Genomic DNA, 23,368 nt, shown 5'->3' on the forward strand with positions numbered 1-23,368 from the left:
ATGCATGAGTTGTTCACTTCAATAGAGTCACTTATCTCTAAGTTCCCTGATGGCTTTGTTGTGTTCTTTGCTCTTTACACAATAAATGTAATACGAAGGAACCACACAGGCACAGTGGGGTCCAAATGATTGTGTGTATTAACTGTATACAACATGCATGGCCTAGCTACATATTGTTTCCTCTTTGTACCAAGTGGTTAGCTGGGACTTTACAGGGTTGTTTCTGTTGGGAGGAGAAATTGAGGCGACGAGTCAACGGAATTCTCGGTCTAATCTTGTTTATTTAAAAAAATGTGTACCCAAAGTCCTGTTTCCCTGAACACAGTAGAAGCAAACAGGCAGTTTCCTTGCTCAGAAATCCCCAAGTCTGCCATTCTAGTGAGCTCTGTGCTCAAGGAGCTCTTTTACCACTGCTTCTCTGGCTTTCTGCTGCAACATACACAAGCAGCAACCAATCTCCTAGCCCCTGCATTTTCGCCTGGGGAAAGCACTGTTAATCTTACCCGGGTTAACTCTGCTAAGGCCTGGCCATGCAGTATAGTGCCTCATGGGGAAGTCTCCATTGTCTATGGTTGTTTCACTCCTGTTAAGCCTGAAGGAGAGTGCTTGGCAAGGTGGGCACCAACAAGTCTTGGCCACTATATTTGTATTGCTTTCAATGTTGTAAATTAGAACAATTCGGTAAACATAATCTGGGCCTGGTTCTGATCGCACAGCAATATAAAACAGGAGAAACTCCATTTATATCAATGGAACCACACATGCAAAAGTTAAACCAATGTGGGTTTAGAATTTGGCTCATGGTGTTCAGATAACTTTTTGGGGGATGGGGGGCTTAAACACCCTTGGTCAAATTCAGTGTTGGCAGAAATGGGCACAACTCCATTGACTTCAATGGAGTTAAGCCTACTTACACAGCAATGAATTTGGCCCTCTGACTGTTAAACATTTTGGTGAGGAAACAAGAGCATAGGAGTTGCCATCCCAGGTCAGGACATGGTCAATCTAACTGTAGTCTTTCCTTCAGCAGTGGCCAATAGCTGATGCTTCAAAGGAAAGTGAAATATTCCCCATCTCCATCTGCCCATCTAATGCATGGAGCCAACTGTGTATTGAGGGTAGAGGGAGAGATTTTCCTTTCTGACACCCATAGCAATTAGTTTACTTCTCTGATACAAGACAACATCCCACTGGTGTTCTTGCTTCTAGACACTGGATAGGACCAGCATTTTTAAGACAGATACAGTTATGGGGCCTGATCCAGAGATCTAAACCCTTTCCTCTGCTGTATTAGCTAATTCAATTCTATTATGAAAAGTGCTAGTAAGATATTAATTATTATTATTATTATTACTATTATTAAAACTGTACTTATTGTACTTATTTCTAGCCAAGTGCCATCACTTTACACTCAGACACATTGCACTTCATATTCTACCTGTGGGCTGGTTTGCCTAATCTGCCAATGTTATCCTGTAAAACAGCTACATCCCTCAGCTACTCCCTCTCTCTTTTGGTATCGTCAACACACTGATGGTGTTATGTTCTTACAGCTTTGTCTAAATCATGAAGAAAAACATTTTAAATATACAACCTTGCAGGACCCCATGACTCCTCAGCTTCCACAAAAAGTTCCTGCCTTTAATTCCAGTCTGCTCTCTGTCTGTCTGTTTCTCTGTATGTCTAAATACTTATGTGGCTTCTATCGTTGCCATGTCTGAGTGCCTACTGCTATCTAACCAGGGCCCTGATCCTAAGCCCATTGATGTCAATGGGCATCTTTCTATGGACTTCAAATGGCTCTGGATCAGGCCCCATATCTGTATCTGTCTTAAAAATGAATTACCTAATCCATATTTACAGTGTTCATACAGTAATTCAACATGTGAAACCTTACACTTGGTTTAACTTTCTGAATATCCAGGCATATTAAATCTTAATGTTTCCCTTTTTCTAGACCAACAGCTATTCCCTAAAAAAGGAATCAAGTTTGCCTGACATGATTTCCCTTTCACAAATCCCTGCTGACTCACACCAGTTCAATTCAACATCATAAGCCGAATATCTGTCACAGCCTAAGTAGCATGTAAGTTAGCAGAATGGGACAAAACTAATTTATACCATCAGGTTCACACTGCCTGATGGAGGTCTGAAGACTATAGGATGAGTCCCTAAATGTTCCTTTTAAAAATAGCACATCAGACCCAAAGGAGATCCAAATCATCAGACCGAAAGGAGTCTGTCCACTGCATGAAATTCCATCTTGTTGGTTATTAATAATTCAGAGGAAACCTGTTTGTAAGGAATTTACAATTAGAAATTCAGAGGCAGATAAGTGGAGATTTCAAGGGAAAAGGAATTACTGCTGCACAACAAGAAGAGATCCAGAAAAGCTTCTCAGTAAAAATTACTCCTAAGATGTGAAATGTAACCTCCTTGGCAGAGAAGTATCTATCCGTTTCTGATATCTAAAGCATTGTGTCAGCTGCTGTTATAGACTGTCTAGGAAAACCTCCAGAGAGGAGGAAGTTAAGCATTGTTTTTCTGGTTTGGTAATACTACTGCTAAAGCGATGCTTGTTACTTCTTATCCTGTACGTTTTTGGGTTAAGGCCTGCCTTCCTTTATGTACTGACTGGGGTGTCCAGGTGTTATTGTCATACAAGTATTAACTAATGAAAATAATAATAGTTGCTTGCACCATTTGTCTACTTAGCATCTTTTATTAACCAAGGAAGGACACAGAGAAAAATTGCACTGGAATTTCATGCAGTGGGTTTTTCAACATTTGTGGGTTTTGTGCAGTATTTTTATAAAGCACCATTTTGGCTTTTACACAGCAGCCACAAGGGGCAAAATTCAGCCCACTATAAAAGCATGCCAATCCAGCGATGTTTTTGGAGTAGCACCCACTTAAATCAGGGCTAAAATTGGCCGATGGAGACCAGCTTAGTTTGTGCGCACAAGCCAGAGAACTAATTAAGCCATTGACTGTAGGCCCAAAATATAAATCTACATGTACTGTGTCTCTGGCATGAGCACAGGAGCAGACTTGTCAGGCTACCTCAGTACCTGATGAATATCTCAGATCAGAACTTTACTTTTAGGTTTTGCCTTTTGACTCTTAGCTGGGAATATTCCTCCCACCATAGTGTATGCCTTACTGGTTGTCAGTTTTTACATGCATCGCCCGGTGATGCTGCGGGAGTTGATCTGAGTTTGAATATGATTTAACCTCAGTAAAAAAGAAACTTCTGACAGTTCCATATATAGCCCTCTGACTCACAGATTTCATGTGTCAAAGACTGAAGATTGGTTAAGTAGAATTAAGTTTTGGATTTGTTATAAATAGGGATTAAGTAACATTAATTTATTACATTTGCATTAAAAACATGGGCCTGATTCTCTTCTCACTTGGAGTAACGTAAATCGGAAGCAATCTCCTTTGAAGCAAGTGCAGTTACACCAGTGCACATGAGACCAGAATCAGGCCTAGTATCACTGGTGGTCACAGCCCTCTGTAGATACCATCTAGATAGGCTAGACGATGCTCTCAGGTAAACTGGTGTAATGCTGGAGTAATTTTGTTGAAGTCCGTGAGTTGCTCTGGATTTACACCAGAGTTACTGAGTTCAGAATCTGGTCCCCAAAGTAGCAAAAGTAATTTTAATTAGTCTAAATAGCTGCAATTGAAATAATTCCTCCATGTCAATCAACTGTATGTGTATCTGCTAAATCAGGGCACATAGCTTTAAAGAGGATTAAAATAGCACTCGAGAGGGCTGGATAAATGGAAATTCTATACAGATTAATTCCTTTTCTGGGGACACCAGTAAATAGAGGCAGCGCTGCTGGTGGATTCAGATGTTACTGATGATCTTTTCCCACTCTGATTACTGTTTTGCTGAGCAGCAGCATAAGAGTCCGTTCAGACAATAAAGTCACATTCATCCAAGAAAAGCCTGACAGTTGTTCATTGTTTGGGTAAAAAACATATGTCCCTTTTGGTAAAGTAAATGTTTCTGCGGTAGAGTGACAGACACACTCTACCAAATCAATTCCCTTCTCAACAAGTTAATGCACCGCCTTGGTGGCTGCTAAACAATTGAGAATAGGTTCATGGAATATGGGTTCAAGGAACAATATGACCAGCATTTTTAAGCTGAAGTGTACTCTGTGTAGCAGGACCAGTCCAAGGAAATCCAGGGCCTCTAAGATTGGGTCTTCCAACTACGACTTTTATGACACGTTAGGCCCAAACACTGCAGTAGCACCAGCTGCAGGTACTGCTCCTACTTCCATGGATGGGAAGAATGGATGAAGTTGCCTGTTAAACAGGAGGAAGGGGGACCAGCAACGTGCCCCAGGCAGGATTGTCTAAGAAGGAGAGAGCCCAGTTCCAGAGCTCTCAGTCAATAGGAAGCAGCTCAGACTCTACACCACACACCACTGAAACCAAGACCAGCAAGTCTCTCATTAGCCTTGGTGGCAATCCAGGATCAAATGTGGCTTCAGGTTTGGCTGCTTTGTTGAGATCATCCCTCCCCGAGGCTCATTATTTTCTGCTGGCGTTTATCTATTGCCACATTTCATTTTCCTCAGCAAAGGTAGTTTTCAATTAAATACATTATCAGCGTGTATCTGGCTTAGTATTAGCTTGAAACTTGATCATTTGGTCTTTAGATCATTAAGGTCTTTCGAGTAACTGGGCAAACCAGACCTAAGAGTAATGAATTTTTTGTGGGTTTTTTCCTTCACTTTCTCGAACTAACTGTGCTAACCTTGGCCATATGAAATGGAGTGTAAATGCCCTTGTCTTGCCAGCAGTGAACTGGTATTTCCATTTAGTCCAGAGCGAAGTAAGCAATACAACTAGTACAAAATAGAGACTTCATAGGGACTGGAGTACTATTCAGGTACTGCAGCGTCTCACCGTAGGCCAGTGAGGTTATTTAATTATGGTACTTTGCCTTTTTATAGCACCTCTCACACAAGGAGGTCAAAACATTTCACAAACATTAATGAACTGATCCTCTCAAACCCCCTGCGAGACAGGTCAGTGTCTCTAGGGGTCAGGTGGGCCTGAGCTCATGTGGCCAGGCTGAATATCTGCCAGCGCTGCAATGTCAGCACCGGTATTTTAGCATGCTAGCGTGAGTCTATCGATCCAGGCTGGGAGAACACAGCAAGTTAATGGCTGGACTGGGAAAAGAACCCAGAAACTTGCTTGATTCCCTGGCCTCTTCTGCTAGCAACTGCTAGAACAGAGTCCTTCACTTTTTACTTTCTAAGGCCGCAGTAAGCAAATACCAGTCTTGCACTAGTATGTGGGGGATGGATTCTCGACAAAGACTGAAACGTCATTTCAAATGTTGCATTTGAAAATGTAATTAGCTATAAGCCAAATGAATGTGCATCAAGTTTGTTTGCAGCGTTGTAGCCGTGTTGGTTGCAGGGTATTAGAGAGACAAGGTGGGTGAGGTCATATCTTTTATTGGACCAGCTTCTGTTGGGGAGAGAAGAACTCTGTGTGACCTGGAAAACTTGTCTCTTTCACCAACAGAAGTTAGTCCAGTGGAAGATATTACCTCACCCGCTTGGTGCAAAAAGGTACCATTGTAAATAAGGGAAGCGAACTCAAGCAGATGTTATGCCAGGGTTATCATCATAGACAGCCTTAGTGGTGAATATCTGAACGGGAAAACATGCATCAGCTACCTCTGGGCTCTGTAATCAAGTCATCATTATCCCAGTGCATCCATCCACCCATATATATACAGTGTGTAAATCAGCTGGATTATATAATTGGAGCTGGCTTCTGAACTCAGAAATAAAATCCAAATTTCCAGCTATACCAGTCTGAGCTAAATAGAATGCTGAGAATAAAGATATCTAACCACCATCGTTCCCCCCAAATCTAACAGAGCAAGGATGCAAGCAAATCAATCAACCTCTTCAAGCCCAGTGTGATGTATCACCCTCCTGCAAAACAAGAAGCACATGAGGACAAAACCCCATTTGTGCCAATCAAAGCCCTTTGGAATCACAAAATGTGCGGGGCCATTAATACGCCCGCCAGGCCAGGCCGTTGAGAGTGGACCAGAGACGAGGCCGGGCTAGCAGCGAAGCGCTCTGCGCTGAGGGTCGACGCAGTAGCTCAGGAGTGACCCGGGGGGGCTCCAGGAAATCCTGTCTTTCCCCCAGGCACCTTGACGCCTTTGAGGAGCAGCGGGCGCTGGCCGGGGTTCTCTGCTCGGTGTCCCCCTCCGGTTCCTTTCGTTTGACCCTTTGACCACACTCCTGTCCCTGTTATTTCATTAGTTGTCCCCCGGATTTATTTGGTGTCCAGGTCCTGTGCATCCCCCTCTTAGGCTGCGGGGGGGCGGGGGGAATCCTTTAGCAGTGCAGGGGCTTCACCCGCCCACTTCCCGGATCCCAATAGGGAGGCACTTTGCGGCGATCTGTGCCCTGGACAGCAGGGGTCAGATCCCAGCGAGCTGGGAGCGGCCGGGGGGCAGCGGGAAAGCAGAGGGGGGAGGAGGGGCAGGGAAGCATAAAACGGGGGGAGAGCGGGGCTGCAGCCTGCAGACCCCGAGGAGTGTCCCCGCCCCTCCCCGGGGCAGCCAATGGCAGGCGGCCGCCTCACAGAGGGGCCCCGGGTGTGCCTGGAACCCCCGGCCCGGCGCGTTCTGTTTCGCGCTGCGGAGCGCAGGAGAACAGCGTCCCGGCCCGGCTCCCGCAGCCCGCCCTCCGCGTAGGCGCTCCGTGCCCGGCCGGGGCGTGGGGGCCCTGCCCTAGGCTGGCTGCCAGCTGGGGCGGCCCCTGCGGGGCCGGGGAGACGCACCGGGCGGCGGGTCGGGGACGGGGCCTTTTTCTTTCCTTCCCCTTCCCTCCCTTGGCCAATCGGCTGGCCCCGGCTCAGAAAGCAGGAGCTGGTGTTCCCCTGTGGAATACACCCCCTGCCTCTAAATGTCATCTATTAAAAACCGCTTTCCTGGGGGAGGAAACCTTTGCACCCCTTACAAAGGCTGGACAGCCCGCCGCCTCTTCCCAGTCGCACCTGCTCTGAAGCCCTGGGGCTGTATTCAGAGACCCTGGTATCTGACGAGGAAAGTGTCGGGATCTGATCCAAAGCCCCCGAAAGTCTCCCTTTGACTCCTGTGGGCTTTGGGTCTGGCCTTTAATTTGAGAGTTTACGGATAAACCAAGCTTTAATTTGTAGTTTTTTAAGCCCTTTCTGCAAGGACTGGCCTTGATTTTTAGGAGATTTGTGACAAGTTTCCTCTACGAGTGGGGTGCGAAGTTGTCAGTGTGGGGGTGCGTGTGTGCCTGTATCCCAAAGACAAGAAGTGTGTAAATACTGAAACGACTTTAATCCACAACTGGTCAAAGAGTTCTACCTTGCTGGAGGTTTCTACCAAGTTATTGGACAAATAGTTTCTAATGACTTCAATTTTCTTTAGCAGGTTCACTCTATTTTTTAACTGTAAAGCCCACCAATGAAGTTAGGGGTTAAGTGTAAAGGCTTGTCTACACATGGAGCTATTCAGGAATAGCTATTGTGCTCTAAATTTACACCTACCTTAATCTGAATTAACTCTCAAGTATAGACAAGTTTTAACTGTTGCTGGGTATCTGTAAAAGAGCCGAGTATAGATAGAGGCTTCCAGTTTCCACAATATACTTACAGTCCTTGCACAGAGCCAACAGTAGTGGACAGAAAGGGTGTGTTGGATACTGACACGTTACTGTTTAGGGGTCCCTCATGAGCACTGATTTGTTTGCCAGGCTCAGATTTTCAAAAGAGTTCAGGGTCAGGTTTTCAAGTGCTTAGCACCTGCAAATGGCGACAGATTTCTCCAGCAGCCCAGCTCCCGTTTAGGTACCATGATCCAGGCTAGATTTTCAAAGGCACTCAGCATCCAATGTGCCTGAGTTCTTTGAAAAATCTGGCCCTAATTGCAAGCCCTGTGGGCTTCTATAGCAACACCCTTTAGCAGTCCAGAAGAAGGGGCAGACAGAGCTGTCCCACTCAGCACAAGCCCTCGGAAGCAGATGGCATCCCTGACCTGAACTTGTTGGGGAAGTGTTCCTTATATGCCATCTCTTATACAGACGGCCACCTGCAACCCTGTCATGTGGAGTGGGGGGCAGATTCATGGCCCTACCTCCTCCCTGTCCCCTTTGGGTGACCCCGGAGGAGTTGGGAGGAGCAGACTGCAGGGTCGGACCCTAATGCAGATGCCACAAGGGAAGGGAGAGAAGGCCCCTTGTACCTCGGCTCCTTTGCACCCCTGCAGAAAGGTCAGGCTCAATCTGGCCTTCAGTCCTGGCACAGTGCAAACTCTCATTGTAGCCAATGGTAGAGGAAGGATGGCAGGATTCATCCCATACTGATGACTAATGACTATCCGGGCTGTATTTGAAGAGGGGTTGGAAATCCTAGGGCTAACTTCTGTCCTCACGTCCACCATCACTTCTGCTGAAGTTCTGTGCCCATAGCTGAGGGCAGAATCTGATTCCCCAATCTTCTTTTAACCCCTTCGTCCCCATGTCTGCTGTATGGTTCATGCAGCTGCTCTGCAAACATGAGCCCTTTCTATGATTTCTATGGAAACTCAGATACTGAATGGGTTGGAATAGGCTTGAACCATCTGTTCTTCCCCTAATTATAAACTGGATAGGAGGAACATGTTTCACAGTGACATCACTACAAATGTTCTTCTTTTATTCAGCATGCAGCCATCTGTGATTATTTGCTCATGTGCCAAAGATAATAAAGGGGTTTAGGGCTGGGGCGGGGAGACAGACTGAATCCCGAGTCAGTGCAGGGAATCTGCTGACATAGCCTGTTAGTTCTCTATTTTTTCTTTAAGAACAGAGCTTCTCTGGAGGAGGGTTCACTACGTTTACCTTATCACAGTATCTGCCCAGAACGGAAGGCTGACGTCAACAGGAAACAATGAAGGATTCACAGGTAAAAAATCCCCAAAGCCAACATCAGAGACTGTAGGGAGGGTTATGAGCAAAACTGCACAAACTGTTTCCCACGGCTGTCAAGAAGATCATGGGTGAGACTCTGGCCTCATTGAACTCAGTGGCAGAACTCCCAGGGGCCAGGATTTCAACTCGTATGAATAAATGTTGGCTTTAGTGAGGAGGATTGTCTACTGATTGCAGCAGTGGCCTGATCCTTTGTCATTGAGTTGCTGTGGTAGCTTTGTGGAACCGGGGGAAGAAGGGGCTGTGAGCCCTCGCCCCACATTTCTGTGCTCCTGTCCTGGGGGCACCCGGCTTCCTGAGATTCGGACTTCCAGGTGCAAAGCAGTGTTAGTGCGTGCTGTGGTGTTCGGCAGGCAGCCCACGGGGGGTATCACAGCCATGACCACATCCTACTCCTGTACACAATAACTGCTAAAGTCCACATCCTACTCCTGTACACAATAACTGCTAAAGTCAGGCATGCGGGCAATGCTGCACCCTTTACAAGAGTGTAGCAATTGCTGCTCCTGCATGTGCTTCCCAAGAGACCCTGCAGACTTTTTCTTCTGTCAGCTGCAGGACACCCCCTAATGCTGTTGTGGCTTTTAAAGCCACAACAGAGCCCTCTCTGTTCCTCAGTTTCCCCTCTGTAACACAGGGGTCGGACTGCTTCCCCAGCTCTCAGCATGGCTATGAGGCTGAACTAGGAAATGTTAATTAATAGAAGGTGTTGTTGTATATAGGCACTAAGTGTTAGTACTTGAACTTTTGTAAGTGACTTATTAAGATGTTGGCAAAAATGTACCATTTCCCCAGCGGTGGAAAGAGTCCCAGTCCAGAAGTGACCCTTCGGAATTCACCGAGAAGGAGAAGGAAATGATGGCTGAGACCGAGCTCCGGAAGCTGCAGCAGCAATTTCGGATGATGGTAGAAAGACGGAAGTCTTTTGGTGTCAAGGCTCAACAGCAAATGTACCATCAGGAGTAAGGGCAGCTTCATTTTGCTAGTCCGTGGCTGAAAAAGAAAAGACACCTTCAAATCCGGGCTGCACGTGTCCTCTGTGGGCCTGATTCTGCTCTTACTTATGCCAGGAACAGTTACATTAAAACCACTCTGAGCCAGATCCTCAGCTAGTGTAAAACAGCGTAGCTGCTCTGACTGCAGCAGAACTATGCCACTGTGCCCCAGCAGGGAATATGACCCTCTGCGTTTTGCATACTACATGATATTGGTAGTCCGAAAAGCACACATTTGTGGGCTTTGGGCCCAATCCTTCAGCCCAGGTTCATCCACTGGGAATATTGGATGCACAAAAACTACAGGATTGGGTTCTTTATATGATACTATTCTCTTGATAACCTTTTGAATTTCCTGCTTTCACAAAACTAATCTATTTGCTTAGAATAATTAGAGACGCTTTATTTAGGTCTTGATCCTTCCTTATGCAGAACTCCCTTTGAAATCAGTGGGAGTTTTAAATGCAAGAGGACAGGATTAGGCTATGAAGTGTATACATTTTTTGAAAAACTTTTAATTTTCTTGGTTGAGGGGAATGTCTTTTATACATTTTTAAAATAATTTGTCTAAACTAATTTCTCCCTCGCTAGAAGCTTGAAGCTAAAATTGCAAGGGTTGAATAATGTTTGCACAGTGCTTTGAAGATGCTAAGTGCCAAATATTATTTTTATCATTTTTTCTACAGAAAAGAAATATATTCACTGAAGCAGGAACATGAAGAGATTGCATTACTCTTGAGCCTTACAAAGTCACAGAGAAATATGATGTTAGATGACAGAAATTGTATGGAGCTTAAATTTCTTTTACAGACCAAAGAGGAATATGATTCTCTGATTAAAGCAACAAAAGCCCTGATAGCTGAACTTGATGATAAGGTAGAGTATCTGAACAGTTAAATGGATAAACATGAAATACATTAGCAAAGCCACAAAACAAGCGACGCCCTCCTATCTGTCACTACCGGGATGGTAGCTCTTTCTTTGCTTTGCAGCTTCAGGTGTCTTCACATTTCATAGCTTGTTAAAAGAGCAATTCACTGATTGTTACCCGGGTTCCATTACTGCATCCATTACACACCTGATTAGTGCCAGTGAAGTAAGTGGGACTTCTTGCATAAGTAAGGACTACTCAGATAAGTGTCTGTGGGATTAGACCCTAAATTGGCTATAAGTTTTCAGGTTTCTGCTGTAATTGATAATGTAATCCAAAGGATTGTGACCTAATTAGTTGGAACACCACAATGGCAATATCATGGCATGAAATAGCCAAAGGGAATAAAGCTCTGAATCAAATAATTAAAGTCTTAGGGGAAAAAACCTGGCCTGTCTGCAGTTTGTTTGCAGGGGAATCTAGTGTTTGAAGCATTTGTATATAAAATGTGTCAGCTCAGGCCTTGGAATATAATGTCACCTCTCGAGCAAAAGACCACATGATTTGAAGACATTATGGACCACCTAATCTGTTCCTGTTACAGTCAGTGGAAGTTTGCCCAGTGACTTTGGGTTTGACTCTGGTCCCTGTGTTCCGATACACCACTATGGTTTGAGGTGGTGGTCTGGATGGGGAAAAGGGAGTGTGGGATTTGCTGGGGAATATTCCCTACCCCACGCTTGCTCTCATTGTTTTTCTTGGAAAAGAGGCAAAAACTGTGTTTTTTGTTACATTCATTTATGTGCCCTGAGACTTGACATTTAAAAAAAACAACCAAATACTTACAATAAAAATATCCTCAGCTCTCATAGGCTGAGCAGAGTTGGGTCTGGCCAGTATTTTTAGAGGAGACCAAGGAACACCCAAATGCTGCAGAAGTGATCTGGGAGATTCAGTAGGTGGCACCTTCCCTTGTGAGTCAATATGGAATCATTGTCCATCGTGCTGGTAGGGGGTCAGTTTCAGGGGTCCTCCAACTGTTTCATTCTTCTGACCACTTTGTGTTGGGAGATTCTTCCAATTCCCCATTTCTCCAAACATTTCATTATACGCACCTTCAGGAAGTGCTCCCCAGACAGTAGGTGGACATGGACCACGGCACAAGAGGTACCATGATAAAATATTCTTCTTTTTCTGTTCTACTCTGTTGCATAGTGTTGTTGTGCCCTGAACAGCTGCTGTTTCACCCCAGAGGTAGCCATATTTCAGTGGTGACATAAAAATAAAGTGACTCCTGTTTGTAGTTCAGTGCCTGTAAAGAGGGATCGTTTGAGATAAAAGCTGCACTCTAAATTTAAGATCATTACTGACGTGGATTACTGTAGTTCAGGTCAACACATGGGCATTTACAATGGCTAAGCACACTGACAAAAATCCAGAACGTAAAGACAGATTTTTATTTTTTTTAGGTAATGGAGATGGAAAAAAAGATCAAAACTCAAAAACTGGTTGTAGCAAAGGTGAAACAAGCGAATGAGAGCAAATGGCTGCAAAAGCAGATTCAGATGCTGGAGAATCGCCTGAACCATGTAAGCAAGTGCTTGACCCAGCTGTTGATACATTTTGCACTGCTACTCCTTGACTAGCTGGCTACCTGAATGTGGAGGGCTTGGAAAATGTTTTCCTGTTATCAAGATAATTTAAAAATTCAGGTTCACCCAAGCAATGCAAAGGACTTTTCCTGTCTTCGCTGACCCGATCGCTCTTGCTGTATAGTGCACATCCAAGGCTCTTTCAAGCTTGTCCATCCAAGGGCAATGTTTGCAATTTCCCAGGAGCTCCAAGGGCTACACCTACTTTGCAGCAAAACGAAGTTGATTGCAGCCAATCATCTGTGAAACGGGGCAGGTGGATTTCAATAGCAAAAGATCCCAGCTCTGTCCTGATCCAAGTGGCCTCTCCTGCAGGCTCAGTGGGCTGCGCTGCAGTATTAAAGACAAGGGTAGCCAGAGGGCCCACTTAAGACTTCCCTGGGCTGTGTTTGTCTTAGCCCTGTTTTATGTTGTTTGACCCATAATAGCTGGGCTCCTCTTTCCTGTTCTGCCTCCCTTACAGACTTTTCATTTGCAACCTCTCTTCCCAGACCACTGTCCGTTTCAATACCATCCTGACCACGAATGCCACGCTCAGAGAAGAGATTGAAAACCTGCGATTTCAGAAAGCTATTTTTGACAACTTCTATTCAAAACTTCACAAAAGACTAGATCAGCAGAGGAAAACAATGGACGCTGCAATTGATAAGTCCAGCCAAGCATACGAACAAAGGTAAACGGGAGAGGAAAAGGCACAGGCCGCACTAGCTCTTGGCAGTACATTTGGTATTGCTTTCCAGGGCACAAATGCCCATTTCATTCATTAATAAATATCCACCTAAGATCAGATTTTAAGAAGTGCCCACTGATTCTGGGCGCTCAGTGTTAAATACTCTGGACTTGGTTTTCAGAAGGGTTGATCTCTGGCAGCTCCCATTGACTTCAGCTGGCGCTATGGGTGCACAGGACCTGTGAAAATCAGGCCCTAGATGTCCGAAGCTGGTCACCAAAAGCAAAGTGAAAATGTGGGCCTAGACGAGTTTTCTAGTGCCCAGGAAAGATGCCTGATTGGTGGGCCTGGAATCTGAGCTCCTCTGCTCATCCGTAGGACAGGCAGAATGGGGTGGTCTTCACCCACACTGCCCACTACCAGTGCGCCTCAGCCAGGACAGTGTAGAGACGGCCCAGTCAAACACTTGGCCTCTTAGCTAAGACGGGGTGGGAGTGGGGGTCTATCTGTGCCCATTGCAGTGGTGATTTATGGGGTGGTAAACTTCTGTCCTACGGAAACTGAACCACACCAAGTCATTTCCCAAACAGCAGCTAAGGTGGCACAACGCTTGGTGACTACTAACCTGGGCCGTAGTCTAGCCAATGTCCTTAAGGGGAAAGACTCTGGACCCCATTCTCCTGAGTTGTGCTGTTCAGGAGCCACAGTCTGTCCATGCTGCTAGTTAATTGTTGAAGCGGTGTCTGGAGCGATGCGTGTGGATTGTCACACAGGAAAGACTAACTAGTTAACGGGGCGCGTTGTGTGCTTTCTGGCTGGGTCTAGGGTGGAAGCACTGGCACGGGTTTCCGCCATGAAGGAAAGGCGCTGCAAAGACATCGCGCAGTATAATGTGGAATTCAGGGAACTGGAGCGTGTCTTTGACCACGAGACCAAGCTGAAAGCCTTTATGCTCATCAAATTAGTGGATCGCTCAGACTTTGAGGAACAGGCCAAAAGGGAAGAAGGTACCATATGGGATAACAAACCTCCCCCCTCCTCTCCCCAATATGGAAGCTGATGTGACTCAGCTTAAAACTTCATGGTCACAGTCAGCTGGGTCTTGTCCTCTGAGGAGAATGTCCATAACAGGAAGACAGAACACACTCAGATTGGGGTCCATCCTGGTCTTGACCTTCCCAGAGAGGTTCTCACCCCTGTGTCTCTCACTCCGATAACCCCAGCACTGAATCTGGGTGTGAGGGGATGGGGACGCTGAGCTGGGGTTTAACCCCTGCTCACAGGGGACCAGGGAGTGCCCCTTACCCTCTCCCACAGAATGGGTGGCATTATCCATAAAAGTAATGATGATGTGAAAGGTCATTTGGGCTTTTGTCGACAGAGGACTAAATCCTGCTATTGCTGAAGTCATTGGCAAAAATCCCATTGGATCTGGGAAGCTAGGATAAGGACCCAATAGAGAGACACCGTGGTCTGGATTCTCCACTCACTCCGGGATAACTTCATTGACTTCCGTGGTGTTACTCCGGATTTAAATTAAGCAACTCTCAGTGAGCTGTGTACCTGGGCTGCTGGTGTCCTGGGTCCCTTCCAGGCCTACATCTCTGTGATTCTCTGGGAGCTTGCGGCAATAGGAGGGAGAGAGGTGCTGGAGAGAGGTGTTGGCAGGGGAGGGGAAATGGGTTCTAGTTTTAGGTACACTAGAGGGGGCTAATCATTTATTATTGTGCCTCAGCTGAGTTCAGTGAGGTGGCACCAATGGGACTGAGGGCAGAAGTAATTTCTCCTGCCATCCTCAGGGAGAAATTCCCATCCTCCACTTGTCCTGTTACCTGGCAGGTGCTTATGGGCCACATGCTCCACCCTGGGTTTCCTTATTCTATGTCTACACAGCAGCTGGAAGGTGTAATCCCAGGTCGGGTAGATGTATGTGCGCTAGGTCTGCTCAGGACATAGAAGTGTGGCCACGGCGGCCCAGCTAGCAGCTTGGGCTAGCCACCCTAGGTACGTAGCCAGGGTGTCGGGCAGAAGTTCACCCGAGGTGCCCAGCCACACTGCTATCTTTAAGTGCTTTGACAACTCTCAGCTGCCGTGTAGATGTATCCTTAGTCTCTTTAAATCCTCTCCCTTGGTCTCTCTGGCATGTCCCGTTCTCCAGCCCTGCTATCGGTTTTGTGGGCCTTCTTGAGTTTGCATTCCATGCCCCAACCTTTCCGCGCTCCCCCTGGGGGGGCATGAATTTAATCCCCAGTGTTTTCAGGTGAATTCTTTTGAGTTTGCCCGGTGATGGGCATGAACGAAATGACAAGAAACAGAGGTAGTTTGCTGCCCCAGCAGTTTTTGCATTGCCGTTGATCTCTTCCAGCCCTCAAGTCAAGCAAGCGGGCCAGAAAGAGCAAAGGCGAAAGCTTTGAGAGCTACGAGGTGGCTTATATGCGCCTGCTGAAGCTGAGCGAGGACGGGGACATTGGCCAGCTGGTGACAAATTTCATCGAGAAAGAGGAGAAGAACTTTGCGTATTTCAGTTACGTCACCGAGCTGAACAACGAAATGGAGAGGCTGCAGAAGAAGACACAGGACATTCAGGTTAGTTCCGGTTGCTTTTCTGCACCCTTCACGCTGCCGTTTCGCTTTTAGACGGAGGTTTTCTTCTTTCTGCTCTTGCAGCTGTTGCCGCCCACGCTAGGGCCTCAGCTGCCGATCCCACCGCAGGCGTGTGACTTTTAGAACATAAATGGGGTATCCAAAGAAAGGAACTCTCGTCTAGGAGACAGAATCAACGTCTCATTGCTGCCACCTTGTACCCAGAGGAGATACTGCAAGAGAGTGATGCTCAGTAGCTGTGCGGAGCTGGGGGAGTTTGCTGCATGAGAAGCTGACCAAACCCGATCTGATGTTATTTTTAGTGGTCATCACTGGAAATGTGCACAGAAATGTGACATCAAATGGTGCTGAAAATTCTACTGGGCGGGATCAAGCCTGGAAGCTCTTCCTAGGACTTTGCCCGGGGCGAGACTCCCACTGAGTGTTGTGGGAGACAGGAGTGCCGGAGGACTTCAGGATTTTGGCCCCTGGTTTGAGGTTTTGGTGGTAGAGAGAAGTTTTTTTACCTCTGTCAGTGGAAAGGTATTTCTGTCCTGCCTGGGAACCTGGCTCCCCACCTGCCATAAAATTTTCATCAAATCCAAACTCGAACTGAATAGACTCTACACTCCAGCCCCTAGTGACGGGATCCCCAGATCTTACTTTGCCCACTGTCTAAGCTCTGGTTTGTTTGATGGGTAAATGGAGTGTTCTATAGCCTCCTTGCAGCTGTGGGATGATGGTCTAATTCATATGCTTTAACTGCTGTCTGTTACTGCTGCGGACTGCAGCCTCCCCATGCATTCTGGTTAAATAAAAGCAGGATCAGCTGGAAGGGATTCCATGTTGCACTTTCTCAGCCTACTGAGGACTGGGAGCTGGGGAGGGACCCATCAAATGGACAGGTTAGGCGTGGCAGGAGGGTGGAAGCATGAAGCCTTTCAGAGAAAGTTTTACTTTGCTACAAAGGATTGTTTTCCAGAGAAAATGGGGCCCCATACTGCACATAGCTGGTCAGGGGTCTCCCAGAGACTCAAGACACGCCTTAACACTCAGCTGTTCAGGTTTTCCCCAGTGGCTATGGCGTCTCCTGTTAGTAGAGATGCATGGCTGAGAATAGCTGGCCAAATGCTCCCCAGTGTAGCCATACTGACTTCTGTGCCGCCCAGAGGCACATGGCCCAGCGTATCTGGACCTCTAAAATATGGTGAGAAAACCAGTGGGGCTCTGTTACTCTCTGGCCTGTGTTTGAGCAGAATGGGCCTAGAATTATTATTCCACCAGGCTCTGCTGCTGAGATCTTTAGGGGAAGGGTGCTGGTGGGTCCATCTTCTGCACAGCCAAAGAGAGTGGGACTGTAGGGAGAGGCTGCTGCTGGTCTGTGTTTGGACACAGCAGAATTGGCAAAGCAGCCAATCTCTTCTGCTTCCTTTTTCTTCAGAAGATGGGCTTTAAAGTGTATCTTCTGTGGGGATTTAGTGCTTGGGAGTGTGTTAGGATGACAGCAAAGAAGAGGTGTGTTCCCCTGCTGAACAGGGTACAGCATAGGCAGTGCAGCGGCTCTGCCAGTATGCCTTCTCCCAGATCTGGAGGGACCACTCTTGCGGGGGAGAAAGATTTCTGTCCTCAAGGCCAATTAGTCCTTCACTGCTCTGTGGAAACTTCCGCAATGGGGTCAGTCTAGTGGAGAATTTGGTGTTACGGACACTTGTTCCCCTGGGGGTTTGGACTGATGTCACCTTTCAGTTACTGCTGACCTGGATGTGAACCAGTGACCTAGAGATAGTGGTCTCTGTGTTAGCTGTCAGTGATAGTTAATTCTCCCCGGGATGAAGGGATTAGTTCCAAGGCTTTACCTCCCAATACTTCCTCTTGTTTGTGTGGCACTAAAGAAGAAAACACTTTTTCAGCCCTGATACTTGTGCCTGGGAGATAAGGGAAGCCTAGTGGTGGGAAAGAAATATCTTGGCTACTAACCAAAAATGTTTCCTTTATTGCCTTCTAACTAGGAAGCAGTGACTGTGATCTGATTGTTTGGAAACGTGTCCTAAGCAGTGGCTAATTCATGCAGCCAATGCAAGAACAAATGTATTCGTTGCAGGTGAAAACTGAACATTAGGGACTCACACTCTGCTTAACTTTATGATGCATAACATATGCTTGGCAGCTATACTCTGTGCTTTCCAGGTGCGGAACGCTTCCATCAGGCATTGGGTGGTTGGTCTAGTCACCCGTCAGACTGGCAGTTGAAAGCAATTAACACAAATCCATTATGCTGACTTTGTAACACTCGTTTCACTCTTGGAGTTGAACAGCACAATGGGGCTGTTTATGATCTCTTGTGATTTTATTCTCCAGTTTAAATTTTTCAGCTGGTTCCAGCTGGTCACTACATTTTGGAGCAGAGCCACGGGTGTACTGGTCCTACTGGATCCTAGGACTACTGGTTCTCCAGTTCAATCCAACAGACACGAATATAGATGGGTTGAAACATTCCAAGGGACTGCACTGGCATTTCCACTAGGGGTATAGCACTGGGGTGGAAGCACTTTTTTATTATATATTATTTGTATAACTGTAGTGCCTAGGAGGTGTCAGGTGCTGTACAAACGTGCCCTTGTGCTAGGGGCTGTACAAACACAGAACAAAAAGATGGTCGTGCCCCAAAGTGTTTCCAATCACTTGGATCCTAAGGTGATAGATACCTTGCAGAGAATGATTGATGACCGATCCCTTGAGCTTCAGGCCCTCCACCAAAGACAAGATCTTCAGCTGTGGTAAATCAGCAGTGCCCCACTGATTTACACCAGCCGATGAGGAACTGGCCCACATTTTTCAAGCTGCAATGATGTGAGCTCAGAATAATGGAATTTGCAGCGATTAGTAGAACTTTTCTCCCATTTGCTCTTCCCACACCCAGGGAGGGAATACTGCTAGGACTTGCTGCTGCTTTCAGAAAATCCTGCTTGATTTTGGAAGGGACTATTTTAACAGAAGGTGGAAAAAGACAAGGAGCCATACTCTGGTCTGTCTTGTTCCCACGCAAGCCCATTGGCAGTCAGGGTTAATGAGAGCAGGAAGTGAACTTTGCAGGAAGCAGACCCTACGTGTAATCAGCCCTGCTGAGGGTGTAACACAGACACTGTCATTGGTAGTGTACAGATGAATCCATGACACTACTACATACAAAGTCCCAGGATGTGGTTTGCTCAGCAGTGTGGGGCAGCCCTCATTATTAGTCTTATGTGCTTATATTTTATGCAGAATGAAATTCTTGACTTAAAATCCCAACAGAAGTTTGCTGATGACAAAAGCAACACCAGTCTCAAGAAGATGGAGGTAAGGAGCTGTCCTGGGAGAGCCTCGCTAGCCCGTGACTTACCTCCTGGCAGTACGCTATGTACTGTATGGGCCAGATTCTGGGCCCTTGGATGCCGTCTGCATGGCCTGGCCATGCACTGGGATTTATCCGTATGGGCATTGGCAGAAGGAGTTATTTCACTGCCAATGCTGCAGCCTCTGAAGCCGAATGCTACCCCCCCGATGGAGGAGAATGGCCATTGCCCTCCATTGGTCCTGCTCTGCCCCTTTGCCTCCAGGCCACCCCTGAAAACCTCTCCCTAGTGGGGTTCAGAGCTCTGTAGTGTACAGGGGTGCAGACCCACGGTTCGGGGTCCTCCGGTCCAGCCCCTGCCCCTTCCAGTGCCCTTAGTTCTAGACCCTCCTTGACGACAATGGACGTCGCTTCCCTCCCCTGTTGTCAGCTCTGATACCAGTGTGTGCCGAGGGGGCAGGGATAGGCTTAGCCCAGCAGAGGACCCTGCTTTGGCTTTTGCCAGCCCTTTCCTTCAGCCCCTGTCTGAAACCCCTCCGGCTCAGCATGCTGGAGCGGGCTCTGTGAGCGCAGGCTTCACCTTGTGACTGGGAACTGCACACCAACCCTGACCACCCTCCAAGTCAGATGGGCTCAGGGTCAGTCACCCCAGGCCCCCAGTCTATGCAATTCATGGAGCCCTTGGCTCATTCTTCCCCGCAAGTGGCCCTTCCCAGCCACCTGGAGCCTCCCAACTTATTGAGATTACTTGGGACAAGTGGGGCATTGTTAGCCTGACTCCTAAGTGCTGAGTATCTCCTGCTCCATGATCTTTCAGGGAACACTTGGTGGTGATGTCCTGCATACTTAGTCCTGCCTGGAGAGCAGGGGACTGGACTAGAAGACCTCTCAAGTTCCCTTCCAGTCCTATGATTCTGTCATCCTCAAGGGGCTGCCAGGAGAGGGCTACTTCCCCCAGACACATGGCATCAGTAGAATTACAGCGGGGACGAGATCAATCCAAAACCTTTCCACTCTGGTTTGTGCTCAGTGTCTTTCACACTCACCTTCTGTGTGGAGATGCTCCTTGAACCCTTCAACCCTAAACTGAAATTGGGCCTGAGTGAGCTGCAAACAGAGTTTGGGGTGTTCGGATGGGGCACAGTTTTGGGGGGGTTCGCTTTGGGCCCGTGTCTTGTACATGGTTCAAGCCCTGTAGCCTAGATAACTCCTAGGATGGCTTTGCTTTGTGCTGCTAGGAGAAGCTGAAGAAAACCACCGAAGAGGCCAACCTGTACGAGTACACCTGTAAAGAGAGCAGCAAGGTCCTGGACCAGCTCAAATCCGCTGTGGACTTTCTGTTTAAACAAATACAGTGCAAGGACACCAAGATAATGGAGCAGCTTGGCGAGAGTGGGGAGATCACGGATCTGAACCTGATGCAGTATTTTGGTGAGTTGTTAGTGGTTTTTCCTTTGCCCAAATTTTAGTAAAGCTCCAAAAAAAACCCCAAAACCAACCCCAAAGTATTTCAGAGAAACTCACTGATAGAGAAGTGAGTCACTCACACATTTATGGTGGGAGTGAGTGTGGGTCTAGTAGCTAGAACAAGGGGCTCTTGAACTTCTGAGTTCTCTTCTTGGCACTAGAGGGGAATGTAGGCTCTTGGGGTTGGAGCAGAGTCTGGGGATCAGGACTGCTGAGTTTTATTCTTGACTCTAGCAGGGGAATGTGGGACCTGGTCTCTTTTGTATAGCGCTCCAATGGTTGGGGTGGGCCTGGGGAGCCTGGATTCTGTTCTCCGCTCTGGGAAGAAGTGTGGCCTACTAGTTAGAGCAGAAGCCTGGGGACCAGGACTCCTGAGTTCTATTCTTGTCTCTAGGGGGGGACCATAGGGTCTAGTATGTTTTGTATAGGGCCCCACAAACCCAAGGTCTCACCTACCCAGTGATAACCTATGTCACACAAGAGCTTGAAATAGAACCCAGGCTCCTGCCTTCCAGTGGGGCTTTTGCCAGAAGTGGGCTCGGAATGAACAGTATCTTATGCCTGGGTCTGGGGTAGGGTTGCCAAGTGTCCAATTTTTGACTGGAACACCCGGTCAAAAAGAAACCCTGGCAGCTTCGGTTGACACTGCCAACTAGGCCATTAAAAGTCTGGTCAGTGGCACAAAGGGGGCCCGGGGCTAAGGCAGGCTGTCTTTGTTTTTGTGCGATTAGAAAGTTGGCAACCCTAATCTGGTGGGGGGTCATCAGTTTTAACTTGTCCCACACAGGTATCATAGAAAAGAAAACCAATGATCTCCTGCTCATTGAATCCTTCCTGCGCTATAAGGAGGTCGAGGGAGAGCAGGATTCGCTCCCTTTATTGAATCCATTTTTGGGTGGCACCGGACTCCTTAAAAGTACAGATGCCGCGAAATTACCCCAATCTTCCCCTACCATAGAGCATGTAGTAGAGAACGTAGAGGATGGTAAGTACTCACATCTTCTCTCCCAGACGCTACCTATCGCTCACAGGAACAGAACCTATCTTACATGGGAACAGAACCATAGAGGCCTGGCTGGGGCAGAAGCAAGGAGACTGCAAAAGGACCAAATGGGGAATATGAATCAAATGGCAGGATCATAGCAGTCAGAGGTGGAAAAGGCTCCCGGGATTATAACTGTCTCCTCCCACCCACTTGCCAATACGTTCACATCTTGGCTAATGCTCCATCTAGCCTGGCTTGAAATGGCTTTAGTGATGGGGTTTTCACGACTTCCCTTGGGAGTCTGTTCTAAAAGATCTAGCTGGGCCTGATTCTCAACTACGCCAAGGCCCTTCTACATTGCCCTGGCATAAAGAAGCCTTAAAGCAGGTGGAAAGGATGCTATGATAATATCCCCTGTGGAGGGGGCTGCCCTGCTGGGCATAAGGGCTCTGCACCAGCCCTGCTCCCAGCTCCTGTGATGGGATGGCTGGAGTGCACTGCACTATGGCTGTTCTCTGTTTCCCAGGGCTCACAGTGGCCAGGGGAAGTGAAGCATAAGAGCAGCCCTGGGACTGCTCTAAATTAAACCAGGGACGAAACGGGATCCTTTATAGCCCCAAAATATAGGGAAGCAAAGGTGGCTAAAAGTCACCTCCACCCCTGCCTCTAGTGGAGGAATGGAGTCACAGAATCAGGCCCCATAGTTTCTAAGATGGGGCCAAATGCTGGGAGTTCCCTAGTGCCTGCAGTTCCTGCTGGAGTCAATGGGAGATGAATGGGCTCATTGCCTACCCAGGATTTGGTTCACTGCTTTATTGGCGTGGGCAAATTTCTGACAGTCTGGGGACTTAGCACCCTTATACTCAGATGGCCATGGGAATGAAATGCAATAGCAGAGCCGGGGCAATATTTAACACTAATGTGAGTGGGTGAAACTCCATGGGCCCCTGGATTTGCATAGTATTAATGAGATTAGCAGCCTTCTGACACAGTTATCAGAAAGTGTGGGTTTGCAGCAAGCGCAGTGACAAGTTAGGACTTTCACTGAAGCTCTGGAGAGATTTTTCACCCTAATAATCCCAATTTCTTTTGAAACAGTTGATTGGCCTTTGGACCATGGCAGTTTGCGCAGCCTGATTGTTGGGAACTTGGAGAAGGACGAGTCCAGTAGGATCTCACTGGACAAAGAGAAGAAGAGAGGGATAATTTTATAGATGGGGAAAAGCAAATACACTGGGTATAAATAATAGGTTCTTAATTCACTTGAAATCAAAATCTGATTCTGTGCTTAATTTAAACAAAGCTAACTTTAAGTCTCAGGAATGCTAGTACTGTCTTGTATTTACAATAGGCTTTGCCATCCGGCAGGATCCCAAAGCCTTTTACAAACTTAAACGAAGCTCTACCAATTAAAGGCAGGCATCACATATAAAGAAATGCAACCATTTCTGGGGTGGAAAGGAGGGCAGCAGTTGTCTAACAATCATTCACAACAGTTTGGCCGTGGCACCGGGACTAACGTCCTCTGTGTTGCAAAATGCTGGTGCACTAAGTACATCGGCATTTAATGGCCACAGGTGGGCATGACCTCACTTCTCCATCTCCTCTGCCTGTGCAAATTGCCATGGGCTCATCAATATCCACACAGAGCAGGCAGGCCCCTGTTTAAAGTCCCCACACATTAAACCAAAGGATGGAGGCCTGAGTTGATGTTGCACTTCCAGGTGTTTCAGACCTGAGATGATTCTTCTATTGGACCGTGGTTGCCTCTCACTTCTTAGTACGTGGGGCTGGCTCCTCGGCTGGTGT

General features: G+C 47.2%; 1 protein-coding gene across 1 annotated transcript; it reads left to right on the plus strand.

Annotated features, from left to right (window-relative positions):
• The first annotated feature begins 8,880 nt into the window (after positions 1-8,880).
• Positions 8,881-22,828, plus strand: CCDC63 (coiled-coil domain containing 63). The gene is made up of 11 exons (XM_084648728.1): positions 8,881-8,976; positions 9,798-9,964; positions 10,684-10,873; positions 12,338-12,457; positions 13,012-13,193; positions 14,016-14,197; positions 15,556-15,776; positions 19,038-19,112; positions 20,346-20,538; positions 21,362-21,559; positions 22,658-22,828. The coding sequence occupies exons 1-11, from the start codon at positions 8,962-8,964 to the stop codon at positions 22,771-22,773; spliced, it is 1,659 nt and encodes a 552-aa protein (XP_084504854.1). The 5' UTR covers positions 8,881-8,961; the 3' UTR covers positions 22,774-22,828.
• The last annotated feature ends 540 nt before the right edge of the window (positions 22,829-23,368 follow it).

Source organism: Lepidochelys olivacea, assembly GCF_965140295.1.
Source record: "Lepidochelys olivacea isolate rLepOli2 genome assembly, chromosome: 15".
Taxonomy (NCBI): domain Eukaryota; kingdom Metazoa; phylum Chordata; order Testudines; family Cheloniidae; genus Lepidochelys; species Lepidochelys olivacea.

Bases quoted from the DNA above. Each gene is read 5' to 3' on its own strand.
- CCDC63 (XM_084648728.1), top strand. The intron at 10,874-12,337 runs GTAGAGTATCTG...TATTTTTTTTAG, and splicing joins TAGCTGAACTTGATGATAAG to GTAATGGAGATGGAAAAAAA. The intron at 15,777-19,037 runs GTTAGTTCCGGT...TATTTTATGCAG, and splicing joins AGAAGACACAGGACATTCAG to AATGAAATTCTTGACTTAAA.